Below are 18,327 nucleotides of genomic sequence, written 5' to 3'. Positions count from 1 at the left end.
TCAACTAATAATCAGTTTTCTTTACAAAAATCAAACTAGATTTACTAGAAAACAATAGTCACCTCAACTAGTATATACTGGTCATCATATGATGATACTATCTTATGTGTAATTTTATGTAAATAACAAAGCTTTACAAATCTCTTCCCATTCTCATAAAATTTATATTAAAATACTATGTTTCTATATAACTAGCTTAGCCAGATTTTAATATTTACAGTTTTTCACTAATTACATCAAAAAATGTAAATTTCACACTAAGTATCTTAGATGGCTTGTTTTTAAAAGTCCTTACCAAAAAATCTATTAAACCATTCATTGAGTCAAATATATTAAATAAATAATGCTTACTGTTTTAATTGCTATGTTTTTGAAACCATTAAAAGCTAAAGTAAATCTTCAAGGAATCTGGCATTTCAATATGATCTTAAATAAATTTAGTTTTTTATTTTAATGTGAATAAGTCATCACTATTTTCCTTTGTCACCTATTTGAATAATACACTAAATGAATGCATAAATTATGCCATTAGTCCTTGATTTTAAATAATGAGTAAATGATAAACATTTAGGACTACATGTTCTAGAATGGAATGCTATAAATTTATTTAAGATTAGATGCAAATACGTTAGCCTTTCATAGTACCTAGTATAGTATTTTAATTTTTCTACTTTTTAGCAAATTCCCTAAGGAACTTTTGGAAGCTGTAAAATGATTAAGCTTCAAGAAACCATTAAACCCTTTTACAAGAAGCAAACAAAGAATTCAAATAACTAAACTCTTATTATCTGGTATGATAACTATCAGAAACTACTCTTCATCTCCTACCTGTTTAATAGCAAACCTACCCGGTATTTAAATAGAAGTCCTCTTTGTGGACAGCCAGGCAGATAACTTCACTGATGTTAATGGTGCCATTAGGTGTGGTAGACTTATCATTTTCATAGTAACTCAAGAAGCCTCCTTCGAAAACACACCACTTTTTATTTGTCTCTAGGAATTTAAATGATAAATTGAGTTATGCCATAATCCTAGTTTTTTATAAAACACATGGTTTAAATAACAATTGGATTCAAATACATTTACTGATTTCCTATTTTGTGTAAAGAGTATGCTAGTGCTGCATGGGATATACAGTTGTCACTTTCTCTGCTCTCAGAAAATTTACAATCTAGTAACAAGGAATGTACAAGACAAAAATAACTGTGACATTGATGACCAGAAAAGCAGACAGATCCATAAAGAGATTGCTGCAAACAACTCGGAAACAGCAAGGACTGATGTCTACACGGAGTATTCAGAGTAAAAAATGCAGTGTAAAAAGTAAGACTGTGGTTGATGTTAGGTAGGTATGCAAAAGAATAAAGGAGCCATAACCTGCAGTACCTTGGTTAGGGAATTTAAAAATCAAATTGTAAGGGGTCTTCACATTATGGCCTGCGGGCCAAATCCACACCATCACATGTTTTTAATAAATAAAGTTTTATTAAAATACAGCCACATCTACTCACTTATAGATTGTCTGTGGCTGTTTTCCCACTACAAGGGCAGAGCTGAGTTGCAGCAAAGATCATGTGGCTTGCAAAGCTTAAATAATTTACTACCTGATTCTTTTCAGAGAAGTTTGCTGAGCTTTGATTGTGTAGCTCATGGTGTGCCACTGAAATGGTTTCAGCACAGGAATGTGATCAGAGATAAATGTTACATACTCTGCTTACTGCGGAATACAGATTTATGAAGGTGAGGCCAGAGACAGGGGACCAGTTAGGACACTGCCAACAGAAGTCTAGGTGAGAAATGAAGACAGCCAAACATAGGGCAGTCGTAGTAGGGATGGGGGGAAAGGGTTGAAAGGAGGGAGATGGAGAAGAGAAGAGGGAGAGAGAAAAGTATGCATGTCTCTGTGTGGTTTAAGGAGATGAAACATATAATGTTAAACTCAGGGAATAAGGAAGAGCTCATAAATGGTCATACCATTATTTTTAGCTTCGATTACAAGGTTGGCCATAAGGTCCACTTTTATTTAAAAGAAAATAAAGTACAAACTGTTTTAGTGAGTGCAGTGAGTTTTCTTTTAGACTGACTGGGAGATATCTGTTGTAAATCAAAGTAGAGACACCTATGAGACAGATCACTCTATAGATTTGCATCTTGGAGCAAGGAAAGGGCTCAACAACTTGAAAGTCTTTAGAGCACAAGCAGCAGTTGGAAATTTAAACCAACCAAGGATAAAATCTCAGGAAACTAAATTATAAGCAGCAGTAGGAGGGGACAAAAAGCAATGAAGCAAATGAGAAGAGACAGTGTATAAAACAGAAAGGCTCAAAGCTTTCCAAAAAGGAATGATTACCACTATTAAATACAGCAAAGAAATCTAATAAAAGATGGGCTGAAAACGGTATCTGTTGGTATTCCTTGTAGGAAGGCAACTGCCTAGTTTACTAGTATCTTATGAAAGAAGCCAAGTTGGGAAGAAATGAAACCAGTCAGGATAGATCAACAGCCTATGCCATTAATAAAAAAGGATATCATAAACTCAAATGAAGGCACGAGATATGGTAAGGCAAATGGCAGACCATCCAAAAATGTTTCCCAAGCTGAATGGAAGATGAATGTTTTCTTTCTCAAAAAGATAAGAGAATAAAAAGAAGAACTGGAAAGACAGATCTTGAGCTAAGAAGATTATTTAACTAAAATGGTACTCCACCCAGCTAGCCCAATTTCTCCAAGACTGGGCTTAGGCACAATCTCTCTTGGGACTCGTCTCCAAACTTTTATTGTCATCAGGCTGAACTAAGTATCTTTCTGTGGCATCCTTAGCACCATGCAGCCCCTGAGAAGGTGGAACTGGAAGTCAAAGACTCTGGATTCTAACAAAGCCTTCATCACTAACTGGGTACTCCTGAAATACAACTTCACCATTCTCTCAGGTTCCCAATCTTCAAAATGAGGATAAGAAAACCATCGAACTCATAGGATTGCTGTGGTGATCAAAGGATGCAGTACATGTGAAGCATGTAGAAGTGTCTTTATAGGTGGCTGTTTAAATATATACTGACAATTTAAAATAATATTTTTAAATATAACTGCAATTTGAACAATGTAGCAAATTAAATGTGTTTATACAGAAATGCTATAAGCTATTTGATAACGAGGACTGTTTTTTTTCTATTCTCAAGAATCACCACACTGTAGGGGCGCCTGGGTGGCTTAGTCAGTTAAGCATCTGACTCTTGATTTCAGCTCAGGTCATGATCTCCCAGTTGATGAGATTGAGCCCTGCATGGGGCTCTACACTAACAGCATGGAACCTGCTTGGGATTCTCTCTCTCTCTCTCTCTGGCCCTACCCTGCTCATGCTCACTCTCTCTCTCTCTCAAAATAAATAAACAAAACAAAATTTAAAAAAAAAAGAATCATCACACTGCATAGCCTAGAGAAAGTTTGTTAAAATTATTATTTTCATAAACTGGAAAGTAAAGTTACTAGTTATGGAGATGATTCAGATGAGGTTGCTAACTCTGTATTAAAATAAATACAAAAATAAGCAATGTGTTAAAGAGCCAACAGGAAAATCATAAATGGAATTACTTTTAAGCATAGCCGGATGGGTCCATGTATGTATCTCCATTCCCACCCAAAACCACAACAGAATGACAGCGAAGAGACAGTACAAACTCAAAAGGACAAAGAACCAAAGAGATCCACAGTACATAGCAAATGACTGACTTGTCTCAGAGGCAAAAGCTGGTACCTTCAGACATGCAGAAGAAGTTAACAGGCAGCAAGTAATGTTCCACAAAGTTCCGTAAATTACGGGAGAGGCTAATACCTAAAGAAGTGTAGGGTGAGAAGTAGAGCTGAAACAAGTTTATCATATAAAGGGAGTAAAGTCCATTCATTTTCTCCCCTGTGCTAAAGCAGCTAAGCAACAAGGCCTCCTCACTCATGTGGAAGTTGGGTCCTTTACTCTGGAGAAACTGGACCAGACAGATTCTAACCTGGGGGCCTCTAGGCATTGTCCTGAGGCAGAGATAAGGTACCATATGGAAAAAAAAGTGGTTATGTGTCATTCTACAGACTCCTAGTTACCTGCCCACATTTTCATACAAAATGTTGAAGCCAGTGATAACCAATACCCCAATCCCAACATTCCCAGAAAGAGACTCATGGAGTCTTCTCACACCTGATCCCAAACATTTAAAAGAAACCTTCCAACATAAAAGACAGAGACCAAAATCAAAATATTAAATTTTTAAAACTATAAATATCAGACTGTCAAGGAAAGATAGTGTAGCTTTAAAACAAGTACAGCATGTTCTAAAAAGAAAAAATAAGAACACAAAAAGTTTTGATAATTAAAAATAGAATCATGAATTTTAATTTTTTAAATAAAAAAAGAGAGAAAGCTTAGAAAGAAACTTTCCCAAAAAAAGAGGGAGAAAAAACATAGTACAAGATGATGGAGCTGGAAGATCCTAATATTACTTCCAAAAAAAGAGAAAAAGATCAGAGGAAAAGAATTTATCAACGACAAAGAATAATGTCCAAGAATGAAAAAACAAGGAACAAATATCTGTTTTCCATTGAAACCATTTTATCTTTCCTTTGGTACAATAAAAGTTAGAAAAAAAAAAAAAAAAAGTTGCTTATAAAGATCACCAATTAGCATGCTGCAACCAGATTAGGTTAAAACCAAACTCAAAAAACAGACCCGCATGAATTTGTGGCCAACTCAAAAGGCATGGTTCCCTAACTGGCAGTTCTCAGCAATCTCAATGGTCTGAAAGCAGAAGCAAGAAAAATAGATGGAAAACACTGGCCAAGCTATTCTCTAATAAGAGAAACAAGCAATTCTAGAGGGTAGCAAGAATTAGTCTGAAATCACACAGGGATCCAAATAAAGGTGGAGGAGAGCTGATGAGCCAGAACTGGAAATGGTTCAGGGCTGACGAACAAGAATAACGGAGAGGGTCAAAGAACTACATACAGAAGACCTGACTACAAAAATGTCACCATGGAACACACTTTAAAGGTACAGAATGAGCCAAATTCTGCTAATGCATCAACTATGAGAATTTCATTTGTGAAAGTAAATTGTACAGGTTAACAGAATATCTGAGACAATGCAGCCATGAATATAAATAATGGCCCATACACATGAAGCAATATTGGTATAAACAAAACTTAAGCTAAGGATGATTGTTATTGACCACTAAAATGGTAAAGGGGGGAGGAGAAGTTTTTAAGTGCTACAACCAAATTGAATAACATAATAATGGAAGTCAGAAACTACTTCCTAAAGACTGTATATGCTTTATCTCTTTTAGTTCTGAAAGTAAAATTTTGGGTCCTTTTTTTAAAAAAAGAGGCAATGCTTATTGGCTAGAGTGGAGTCTAATGGAAGATAGTGGGGCTGGAAAGAAAGTGTCATTTTGGAAATGGGTCTATTCAGGCTCATTCTACTGCTACTGAATTCTAAAAATTATGTGCAAATATGAAGTATTTATTATTTCACTCTTCTAGTGGGTTTTATATTATTATACATTCTAAAGTACCCATGTCACTACTTGTTTACTTCTCAACTGAAACTTAAACAATGAAAATATAAATAAATCCAAGAGTTCAAATGAAAGGGATGAACACCAACCAGACACAGTGATTTTATATAATCTGTCTTTGCATTACCAAAATTGGTTATTAAGCTTCATCACTCCCTTTTACCTCCCATTTTAAAGAACTTAAACAATGAGCTTTGCTCATTGAGCAAAAAACCCATTAGTCATCCTATATATCTCCTAGTGAAAGACACTAGCATGAAAATTAAATGCTGAAAGATGTTATTTTCTACAGGTTTTAGTGATGTAATTCAAAGTCTGTAAAGTTTGCCAAATGACTCTCTGAATAAGTGAGGTAAAATATTAAATTTGAACGTTTTTAAAAAAGAAATGCTAGCAGGGTATCTGGGTGGCTCTGTCGATTAAGTGTCTGACTTTGGATTTCGGCTCAGGTCATGATCTAATGGTTTGTGAGTTCAAGCACCATGTCTGGCTCTGTACTTACAGTGTGTAGCCTGCTTGACATTCTCTCTCTCTCTCTCTCTCTCTCTCTCTCTGCCCCTCCCGCTTATGCTCTCTCTCTCAAAATAAATAAATTAAAAAAAAAGAATTCTAGGAAGAAAAAAATATTTGAAATTTTCAGTCTCTGGGAGTTAAAACTAATTATATTTTAATTATCATCTCACTACCCCATTTCTGGACTCTAGAGATTGTACAAACTCTTAAACTATAGTTATTGCCAAGAATCAAATTATATAAGCAACGCCTAATGTTGCATTTCAAATGTACATTAGATCTACAGATGTTAAAGCTACTAAATAAGGTTTATACACACAGCTGTAATGAATAAAATCTGTAGATCAGATAATTTCCAGATTTTGATCACTATAGCATGGTTATATCAGGGCATGTCTTTCTTTTTAAGAAATAACATTGAGATACTTAGGGATACAAGGGCATAATGTCTGAAACCTACTTTTAAGTAACTCTAAACATACGCATACACACACATACACATGTATGTACATATATACATGCATACACAGAAAGAAAAATGACAAAGTAAGACATTAATATTTGGGAAGTCTGGGCAAAGGGTATATGAGAATTCTTTGTACCATGCTTGTAACTTTTCTAAGTTGGAAATTATGTTAACATAATTAAAAACAAAAAGTTAAAAGAAAATAGTTATCATCCTCTTCTTTAAATTGCCCTTTATCATATGTAGAGTGGGGAGAGAAGTAGAAGAAGATAATGTGTTTAGTCTCAAAAAAACATCACAAGGAGAAACACTTAAAAGGTGGAAATCCTGAGAGCTTGGGATCACTGTATTCTGAGATACTGCCAAATGAAAAGTTGAATCATGACTGGAAGAAGAAAACAGCATAAAGAATTTCTTCATGGGCACCAGAAAGGAATGCTCACAGACACCCAATTGAAGCCTCTTGGAAGGTGATATACTGAGTTTCCAGGAGCCTTGGATCCTGAGTCACAGTGTGTACTCTGCAGAGTTGTATGAAAATCATGATAGGCCATAATTGTTAAATGAATATTGATGGCAGATTTCTAAAATACACGACAAGGAAAAGTCAAAATACTAATCAACTGGAGTTATAACTTCAAAACAGTGCACTCCGATGATGAGAATAATCTTCATGAAGAATAATGCAAAACAATGCACATTTACTGAGTACGCAGATAATTACTGGCACAGATTAGGAATCTCGCCCCTTGTCCTCATACAGTTTGCAATCCAATCTAAGGGGAAATGTGGTTAGAATAAGAACTATGGTGGGGGGGGGGGGTCCCTTTAGGGATTAGAAGCATTCATGGAGGAAGCCACCCTCAGACTACAATGATAAAAAATTTCACAAAAAAAACGCTTTTGAAATTGTTATTCATGACTAAAAAGACAGGTTTCTAAAGTAGTCAAAAATACATTTGGAGGTGCAATCAATCACTCCATAACTCTGGGAAAGAACACTATGAGAAAAGTCAAGGAATGGGGAAACTTCCAAAAATCTATTTGGCCAGAGAACCGGATTACACGTGAAGTTAGCAAATAGGAAAGACGAAGACAGACACAGCAGAGACAGCAGAGGCCAGGCCCCAGCAGTCTCACAGTACAGGTGTTCAGGACTTTGCTCCTTTCTCAGCAGACAAGTGGGAGTCATTGGAAGGTCTTAAACAAGAAGTGCCAAATGCACAATGCATAAAATAAATGTAAATGCAGAGTCTAATTATGTAAATTCTAATGGGAAAGAAACGACAGATCCTTTAAAAAGGTGAGTGTGAACTCATTTTAAGTTAGAAATATGGACTTGAGGGGATTTCTATAGGATTATCATCACTATAACTCTTGATTTGTCTTTTTTTTTTTTTTTAAGTGGAAATGGGCCAGAGGTCAGTCAAGGCAGGCACAGATGTTACCTTTGAGGATTTATAATAACAAAGCTGTGATAGGAAACCTTTGCATTCTTACTCATTTGGGAAGCAATGAAAAGCTCACGTTGGATTGCACCTGTCTGCTTAGCCCAATTCAGATATGCTCTCCTAACTCTGACTTTGAGAATACCCTCTCTGCTACAGAAGAAGTCTTACTGTTAACCAGTTAACCAGATGATGTCCACAAGAAATAAAACTGGGGCCACAGAGAGGGTGACTCTCAAGATACAAGCTGTTTGACAAAAGCTGGTGTGTATGGTAGTTGGACTGGCTGGAGAGGGTGCTCATTCCGTTCAATGTTGATATTCAGAACAGGGAAGAAAAACATGATTGGAATTTATTCAAACACACATAAAGGGGCTCCAGAGGTGACCTCCTGAAACACTACTGTGAAGCGATGTGAATACTGTGGTTGGGTACACTGGCTGTCGGCTACCACCTGCAGAATATGTATGAACTCCGATGCTAACTGGAAATCAGAAGCAGCTGTGTATACAGATAGCCCCCTGTTGCTGCTTCTGCTGTTCCTCATCCTATCATATGTGCCATGCCCTCTGCCGCACATTTTATTTACATTAACTCGCTGAACCCTCAGAAAACCCCTATTAGGTTAGTTCTATTACACATCCCTTCCTGTCCACAGGCACAAAACGGTTACCTGACTTCGCCAAGATCACACAAGTACTTAGCATCAGAGCTGAGAGCAGAACTCAGGCAGCCAGGCTCTGGGAACCTACTTTACATACTGCTTCTCTGTGCCTGTTATACATGTGAAGCATGTAAGCCCATTTTTAAAACATACTGGAGAAAGGAGAGGTCATGGCTTGGAATACATATATGCAGAGTAAATCTAAGATAGTTAAAACAAAACTATTATTTTTTGAAACCATGAAGCTGGTTCCTGATGAAGAATTTCCTAAAATGATGGTATTCAGCATTCACTGAAAATAGGAATACACACTAGGAATTCTTTTCATTTAAAATAAATGTGTTTTAGCCTTGAAGAAACATTTTTAGACTATACAAGCCAGGCATTATAGAACAAAAGATCCTCAAAATTCCTCAATGCTAATATATGAAATTAAATATAAATAGATGATATAGAGTTTCTAGTAAACCGTATCAACCACTCGCTTTTTAAAAAATCAAACACTGTGTCAACAAATGACAGTAATACACCAAGGGGGAAAAATACAGTTAAGAGGAGAAAACACAAAACAAAACCAGGATGCTACTGTTCAGCTCTATACTTAGGTTTAATATGAGCTATCAATCTTTCTTTTCATGAACACTAAATTGAGAAGAGAAAAAAAAAAAGAAAAAGAAAACTACAGATCAGTCTTCATAACCTGAGACTAGAAACTTCGAATCCTGAAAACCTGAACTGACAATTTGAAGTCTCTCGTAACTCTCTGAAGGACTGCATGCATTTTATCCTGTTTTCTTCCTGTTTAATCATGCTGCTCTATGGCTGTCCTGACAAGCACTGGCAGAGGGGTGCAGTCCAGATGCTTGCCAGCCAGGGCCAAAGGTGACAAACACACTTTCATCTCCAAATCTTTCCAAATAATTCATTTTTTCCCCATAAAGATGGTTCCCGATAGGAGTAACACCGCTGCAGCATCTTGAGAGAGCAAAGAAGGGAAAAAAAAAAAAAAAACCACACACAAAACAAATGGAACTTTGTTTCTTGATAGTTCCATATTTTCTTCATTTTTAAAAATTTTTTCCAACGTTTATTTATTTTTGAGACAGAGAGAGACAGAGCCTGAACAGGGGAGGGTCAGAGAGAGAGAGGGAGACACAGAATCTGAAGCAGGCTCCAGGCTCTGAGCTGTCAGCACAGAGCCCGACGCGGGGCTCGAACCCACGGACCATGAGATCATGACCTGAGCCGAAGTCGGACGCTTAACCAACTGAGCCACCCAGGCACCCCTTTCTTCATTTTTAAGTAGACACTTATTGAAAAAAAATGTTTTGTGTCAGTAATTATATATATAAAATATATGGAGTCTGGTTGACATACAACGTTATATGAGTTGCAGTTGTACAACATACCTCTCAGGTACACAACAGTGATTTGACAATTCTATACGTTATGCATGCTTACTGTGATAAGCACGTTGCCATCTGTCACTATTTGTCAACATTATTATATCACTATGTTCCCGATGCTGTACTTTTCATCCCTATGACTTAATTATTTCATAACTGGAAATCTGTACCTCTTAATCCCCTTCACCATTTTGCCCCTCCTCTCCAACCCCCTCCCCTCTGGTAACCACTAATTTGTTCTCTGTATTTATGATTGTGTTTCTGGGGTTTTTTTCTTCGTTTATTTGTTCATTTGTCTTGCTTTTTAGATTACACATGTAAGTGAATTTATATATAGTATTTGCTTTGACTCATTTCACTTAGCATAATAACCTCCAGGTCCATCCATATTGTCCCAAATGCCAAGATACCATTCTCTTTTATAGCTGAGTAATAATCCATTGTATATATAAATATACCACATCGCCTTTATCTATTCTTCTATGGATAGACATTTAGGTTGCTTCCGTAATTTGGCTATCATAAATAATGCTGCATATATCTTTTTGAATTACTGTTTTCGCTACCAGGTCATATGGTACTTCTATTTTTAATTTTTTGAGGAATCGCCATCCTGTGTTTCACAGTGGCTTCATTGATTTATATCCCTACCGGCAGCACATGAGTGTTGTCCACATCGTTGCCAACATCTATGTCTTGTCTTTTAGATCCTAGCCACACTGACAGGTGTAAGATGGTTTGGAGATGCACTTCCCTAATGATCAGTGATGTTCAGCATCTTTTCGGATGTCTGTTGACCAGCAATTATATATTTTAGGCACAAGTCAAAGACAAAATATCAACAAGTCTCTTGCACTTTTACACTGGTAATAACTTGATTAGAGAAATGGACATTTATTCAATATGTATTTACACATGACTACTATGTGTTGACACTATTTCAGGCACCAAAGATTTGATAAGCTTGAATAAGCCAGCAAATGCCAATGCCCCAATGAGTTCTCACTCCAGAGAGTGGGAGAAACAAATCCATAAAGGAGGGATCATCTTCATGCCATAGATGCTATGATGGAAACAAGCAGCACCCTATGAAAGGAAAGAGCTGCCAGCGACAGCATTCTCTAGTAGCACTAAACTGTTGCCTGAAAAATGAGAAAAAGCCAGACTGGGGGAAGTGACCTCCTTGAAAATGAACAGCAACTACAAAAGTCCAGAAGGTCAGAAAAGAACATTACGTGTTGTAGAAACAGAGGACAACCGTGTGGCCAGGCATGTGAGTGTAGGGAGGAGCGATATGAGATGAAGCAGGGAAGGGACAGGAAGGTCTTTTAGGTCATAATAAGGAATAGGGCTATATTCTGGAATGGGAAGCTGCTAAATATATTCAAACAATGAAAATATAAGACCTGTGAATTGACAAATCATAAAAATTATCATTAAATCTGCTTTTGTAGAATAATTTGGAAGGAAACTAGGGTAGTTATTGGGAGACAAGTAAGGGAGGCATTGCAACCCAGAGTACATGATGGGCCAACTGATTCAAGATCTATTTTGAGTTTGAAATGATAGAACTTGCTGACAAACTGGATGGAAAAAATGAAGATCATCAAAGAGTGCATTACCAGGAGATTATTCTCCAATAAAATAGTATCTGTTGTGCTACACAGCCAAAGTACAAAAGCTTAATTTCATAGTTCTTAAAACAGGATGTTCCAAAATGAGAAAACATCCCTAATTAAATTACATATACAAAGAATGCACCAGTTTCTAAATCCATAGTCAATTTAAAAGATAAAAGGAAAGAATGATTTAGTCACAAATTTAAAATATTAATTTATTCCTCAAGTGATTAAGAAAAGCAATCTATTTCAAGGAAATATTAAAACAAACCATTAAGTCTATAAATATTACAAGCTCAATGTTTTTTATTTTGTATTTTATTTTTGCCAAAAAAATAAATGAAAGCTTATTTTTAACTGCTGAGTGCTTATGATACACTGAAGTTTTTGAAAGAAAATCTCATGTTTCAATTTCCCTATTTCATCTTTTTATAAGTGATTGAAGGGTGGATATAAGGTCTCCCACTATTCAGAAGAAATAGTCTAGAATATCTGTAAATTTATTTACAAGTACATTAACTGCCTACTATCTGATTATTTTAATAATTACTACAGTCAATTCATAGATTATTCAGGTACTCCCCTCCCCATTTCTGACCAACTTCTGACTACGTAAGGGTAAATACTAAAGAGCACTAGAAAATGAAAAAATCTCTATAAAATCTTCATTTATTATTGGTTATATTGAGTAAACGGAGATATTTAAAAATCAATTGCTGAAGGAACCAAAAACATCTAAATTCAAAATGTCACCAGCCATCACACTTGGACCAGGTCAAAGCATTACAATAACAATTATAACACAAATCAGATGTAAAATTCTGTTTCATGCTGAGCATCTCCATTTTTCATTATGAAGATTACAGTCAATGTACATAAAGTCCCTAAAGCAATGCTTTACACATAGTACCTGCTCACTAAAGGATAGCTACTGTTTTCTGGAAAATCTAATAAAAAATATAATTCTACTTAGGGATATCATTTCTTTGGACATAAAGCATTTATATTGAAATAATCACTTTAAATGCACAAGAATCAGGATTAACACCCTAAAGTGAGTTTTTTATCCTATTGTTCCTTTGATAGAGTAGTACAGCTGGATTACACCACCTAGGGAATTAATACTAGGCTCCTGAGCCTCTAAACACCCAACACCAATTGGCCTGTACAGCTTAATCTCTCTTAAATTCTCTTTGTTCCAGTAAGACAGATCTCATTACATTTTTCTGCCTACATTTCTCAAATTAGTTCATATGTATTCAACAATGAGCATGAGACCTGTGTCTTTTTCATTTTTGTAATTCCTAATGCTTAGCACATGCTTGACACAGGAGCTGGATGCAGAGATGGATAAATGCCCACATGACTGCTCTGATAATTCCCCAAACCTACAATAGGTTGTTAAATTGAATTACTTCCAATCATTTTTTGAAACCATGCTTAAGCCTGATTCTACTTATACATGCATACACTTATAATCAGAACTGAACTACTTCATATCACTTAGTATGCCGATAGAATAGGTACTGAAAGCTTGTCAGTTCTGCCTATGTGTTGAGATTTATCTACCTAATCTCACCAGTTAGGGTGTCTGTCCCCAAGGAAAAGGGCTGAGTTTCACATTTCTTTGGAATAACCCTTAAATCCTGAAACAGAGTTAGCTGGCCCTCAAGTAGACATCAGTGAATTCTGTTGAGAATTCACACAGCATTCCAACCCAGTGGTAAACCCCTGCTGCTGAGCATGAAATACTATCTGTGCCTTGAAGCATTTAGAAACCCTCAAAAAAAGACTTCTCTATTGCAAGATCAAATATAACATCTTAAGGGGAAAAAATCATAATTTAAACATAATTGTTTTGATAATGAAATAAAGTTTTACAGATAACAAAATCTAAAAGCAGAAAAGATACCTTCAAGCAGTTTTTTCTCTGTAGAAAGTTTAGAAGCAGCGGCAGAAGCCTGATACAAAAAGTCACAGAGGAACATGGATTGGGAAGGCTCTTGACCTAATCCACCTTCAGAGTGAATGTCATGTTGAGGGAAATCTGGAAAAATTACAGAAATTATACATGTGAAATCTAAAATGTACATAATTTATTTCCCTTTGCTTATGAATATATAGGTGAGTCTTGAGCTAGAAGAAAAGTTACTTCAAATTCACTACAGAATAAATATACAGAGATATTTTACTTTGCACAGAATTTGCAAATAAGCAGTTATATTTATTATCCACATATGGAAATTAAATTTGGTGACAACAATTACATGGAATTAACTATTTTAATTTTTAATTTGTAAGATTAAAGAAATATACGAGATTTACTTCCTAAACATTTTCCTTGAAATGAAACAAATATGGTCCTCAACATCCCCCATCTTTTTAACAATCACACTTGTCTTCATTCTGATGGTTCTTCTTATTCGAGAAATAAAGATTTGTGCTTCGGTCATTTCAGGGATACGTGAGAAGAGACCAGGCTAATGCAGGGACAGGGACTAACCCGAGAATTTGTTATGGTAGAGAAACTCCATCTGCAGGCTCTGCCCCGCCTTCTTGGCCAGCAGATAGGGGGTGCTATGCACAGGGTCTCCAGTTGCACACATGACATCAGCTCCACTGAAGAGCAAAGCCATTGTTTCCAAAACATCTGGTTTCACTACAGCAGCACACAGAGCCTGGTCGTTAAAAGAAAAAAAGACCTATTAAGGGAAGAAAACACAATTCTAGCTACTAAAATGAGTGTAAGCCTACCAAACCATTTATAAGATGAACTTCGTATTCCTTTTTTAACCAGGAAAACTAACAAGAAGTATGCCCTGAATTAAGCAATAGGCTCAAAAGGCCTTGGTATGAATGTAAATTACAGACCTCCAAGTTTTAATTCATTGTTCTGTTGCTGGGATGTTCCAAACCTTCCAATCCATTGTAGTTGCTTAGGAAGACATTTTTTATGCTTACGTACTATAATAATGGCTAGTGCTCAGAAACTGCAAAATATTTAAAATGTAATAATCAAGTACCTGTTAAATCTTTTGTCATATGAATGCTGAATGTATGTACTTTTCAGCCTAATCAAGATCTATATAATTTTTTAAACCATTGTTGTGATTTGGGAATCTGAAAGATGAGTGCAAAGCAAACACAGAATCTTTTCTTTAGTGTGGAGTTATGTGTAGGGAGAAGGAAGAGCAAGCAGGAGGTAATAATTAACAACATGAAATACTTACGTTATACATTATTGTACAAATGGCTAGGAACTTCTGGAACCTAACTGTGTTGTTGTTTTTGTTGTTACCTTGAGTAAGCTGCCTTCACTTATCCTTCACTTATGCCTTCACTTATCCTTCACTTCTTCTCATCCCTTCTTTCTGCTTCCTTACTTTTCTGGCTTCCAAACCCTGTGATTTCAGCACCTGATTCCATCTAACTCTTTAGCCCAGGACTCACCATTTCACCTCCTTCTTGACAGGGTGCACCTGGACAGATCACTGGTTAATTTACCCTCTATAATGCAACTTCCAAATAATTGCTCATTTAGCATCCCCATTTGCAGCTCTGGGGTATACAGCCAAGAGGTCTCAGGATGCATTCACAGTTCCAGCCCTGGATGGTCAACTACTAAAAAATGTACTTACCTTTCCTACCATAGTCTCACCAACCAACATAATTTCCTTTGCATCAGAATCAAACAGCCTGACTTGTATCTGACTTTGTACTTATTTGCTAGGTGATCTTAGGCAATCCCTTCTCCTCCCTGGGTCTTAGCTGACCTCATCTGCAAAATGAGGGTGTTAGAAAAAATACCAGCTAACATCCCATCTTCTGCAATAGCCTTTGTCTTCTCATTTAAATCGTGTGTATTTTTACTCTTATTCTTTCATTCCCCCCCCCCCCCACTGTTTTCCTTCACAGAAGACTGTATTTGCTATGGTGTATTTACTGAACTCTGGCTGTTCATGGACAGTCTCTTTTACCTGACTACCACTCTCATGAATAAAAGAAACACATTTGCGTTTTACCACAATTGTATTCCCAGAACCTAAAAAAGAACTCAGAACTTGTTGAGCGTGCAATAAATATCTATCCACCACAAACACTCAATGGGAAAAAGATGGTCTCTTCAACAAATAGTACTGGAAACTGGATAACCACATACAGAAAAAAAGAAACTGGAGCCCTACGTTATACCATTCACAAAAATGCCCTCAAAAAAGATTAAAGACTTAAACGTTAGACCTGATACCTTATAACTCCTACATGAAAACACAAGAAAAATCTCCTTGAAATTGGTCTTGACAGTGACTTTTTGGAGACGACACCAAAAGCACAAGCAACAAAAGAAAAAATCAACAAGTGGGACTACATCAAACTAAGAAGCTGCTTTACATCATAAAAAAAAAAAAAAAAAAAAAAAAAAATCAACACAATGAAAAGGCAACCTACCGAATGGGAAGGAGTATTTGCAAACCATACCTCAGATAAGGAGTACATATCGAAAATATATAAAGAACACACAAGCTCAACAACAAAAACACATAATTGAAAAATTGGCAGAGAAACTGAATACACATTTTTCCAAAGAAGACATCCAAATGGCCAACAGTTACATGCAAATATGTTCAACATTATTAATCATCAGGGCAATGCAAATCAAAACCACAATGAGATGTATCTCACACCTATTAGAATGGCTGTCATCAAGAGAACGAGAGATAAATGTTGAGGACGTAGAAGAAAAAAGAACCATTATACACTATTGGTGGAACTGTAAATTGGTGCGGGCACTAAAGAAAGCAGTATAGAGGTTCTTTAAAAAATTAAAAATACAAACACCATATAATCCAGCAACCTTACTTCTGGTATATATATATATCCAAAGGAAATAAAAACAGAATATTAAAAAGACATCTGCAATCTGTTATTAAAGAATTATTCACAATAGCCAATATATGGAAACAACCTAAGTATCCATCAACAGATGAATGAATAAAGACAATATAGTATACACATACTGCGCGTGCGCGCGCGCACACACACACACACACACACACACACACACACACACACAATGGAATATTATTCAGCCACGAGGAAGAAGGTAATCCTGCCATTTGGGACATGGATGGAAGCTGAAGGCATTATGCTTAGTGAGATTAGCCAGATGGAGAAAGATATGTATTATTTATCATTTAAATGTAGAATCTAAAAAAGCCACCTCATAGGAACCAAGGGGCATGGGTGGCTCAATCAGTTAAGCATCCGACTCTTGATTCTGGCTCATCATGATCTTGTGGTTTGTGAGTTCAAGCCCCGAGTCAGGCTCCACGTGGTCAGCATGGAGCCTGCTTGGGATTCTCTCTCCCTTTCTCTGCCTCTCCTCAGCTCACACGCACATGCAGCTTGCTCTCCCTGTCTCAAACTAAACTTAAAAAAAAAAAAAAAAGAGAGACTGTGGTTACCAAAGGGTGTGGGGGTGGGGGAAAGAGGTGTTGGGGAGATGTTGTTTAAGGTATAAACTTGCAACTAGAAAATAAGTTCTGGATATATAATGCACAATGCAGTGACTATAATCAATAATGTTGTATTATTTACCTCAAGATTGTTAAAAGATCTTAAATGGTCTCAAAAAAAGAAGAAATGATAATTATGTGATGTAAGAGAGGTGTTAGCTTCAACTACAATGGTAATCATATTGCAACTGTATAAATGTATCAAATCAATAGGTTGAATAAACTTATACAATGTTGTAGGTAAATTATATCCCAATTAAAAATATATATATTCAATAAATTTTTTGTACAAATTATTTACTGATATTAAGAGTACCATTTTTAAGAACCCCATTGTAGAAATAAATCCCAATGGGTATACTTCTCTATAATATTCTTAGGAAGAAGGCAATTGCTAGTAATTAATGTAAGATTTATCTAACATCTGAACTCATGAAACTGTGTGGTGTAGCAGAGAGGACTTTATTTGGGGACATCAGTATACCCACTAAAAAGACACCAATCACCATCAGAAAGCAAGAAACCACTGGATGAAGATACGCCCTGGTTCTGTAACTTTATCACAATTACTTCCTCATATCCACAATTTACTATTTATATGCTTATTTATTACGGACCTCTGGTGCACAGAATTAATCGTAATCCTTCGTTAATGATACCCTGTTAGTATTCCACGCATGTCTGGTCTATTATTTTGATAATATAATTAACACAATGAAACTACCACCCAAAATAAAATTGTGTCCTAGTAATAACCTATATAAATAATAGTTCCCAAGCCCCTCCCCCTTGCCATCTCCCTCACTCTTCTCTACCTCAGGTGCCCATTCAATCCTTCATTTTTCGTGTGCCGTTCACTGCCTTAAAATCAATTGATAGCCTCACTCTGTTATTACCAAAGATGTACAAAGACTAAAAACTTACTTTAGGGGAACTAATCTGATATGTAAATCAATTTTATAATCTTATAATTTCTAGAGAAGTATGAAAAAGGCCTTTATGTGTTTATTTTCCAAGATGTTTAACATAATGCTACTTATTTGAGCATTTTTATCCATAAACACTGCCACTAAAAGCATACCAGAAAACTGATAACCATGGAAGAATGTATTCTCTAAGAATAAAACAACAGGCATA

General features: G+C 36.1%; 1 protein-coding gene across 3 annotated transcripts in view; it reads right to left on the bottom strand.

Annotated features, from left to right (window-relative positions):
* Positions 1–18,327, bottom strand: part of ARAP2 (ArfGAP with RhoGAP domain, ankyrin repeat and PH domain 2) — a 213,979-nt gene that overhangs the window by 99,604 nt on the left and 96,048 nt on the right. For all 3 annotated transcript variants that reach the window (XM_042936649.1, XM_042936650.1, XM_042936651.1), the window contains 3 exons: positions 14,181–14,355; positions 13,590–13,724; positions 849–993 (listed from right to left, as the gene is read on the bottom strand). In XM_042936649.1, coding sequence (XP_042792583.1) covers positions 849–993; positions 13,590–13,724; positions 14,181–14,355 — 455 coding nt within the window. The remainder of the gene's footprint in view (positions 1–848; positions 994–13,589; positions 13,725–14,180; positions 14,356–18,327) is intronic.

Source organism: Panthera leo, chromosome B1 (genome assembly GCF_018350215.1).
Source record: "Panthera leo isolate Ple1 chromosome B1, P.leo_Ple1_pat1.1, whole genome shotgun sequence".
NCBI classification, from domain to species: domain Eukaryota; kingdom Metazoa; phylum Chordata; class Mammalia; order Carnivora; family Felidae; genus Panthera; species Panthera leo.
Note: the sequence above shows the minus strand (reverse complement) of the source record. Positions and strands in the feature narration are given on the sequence as shown.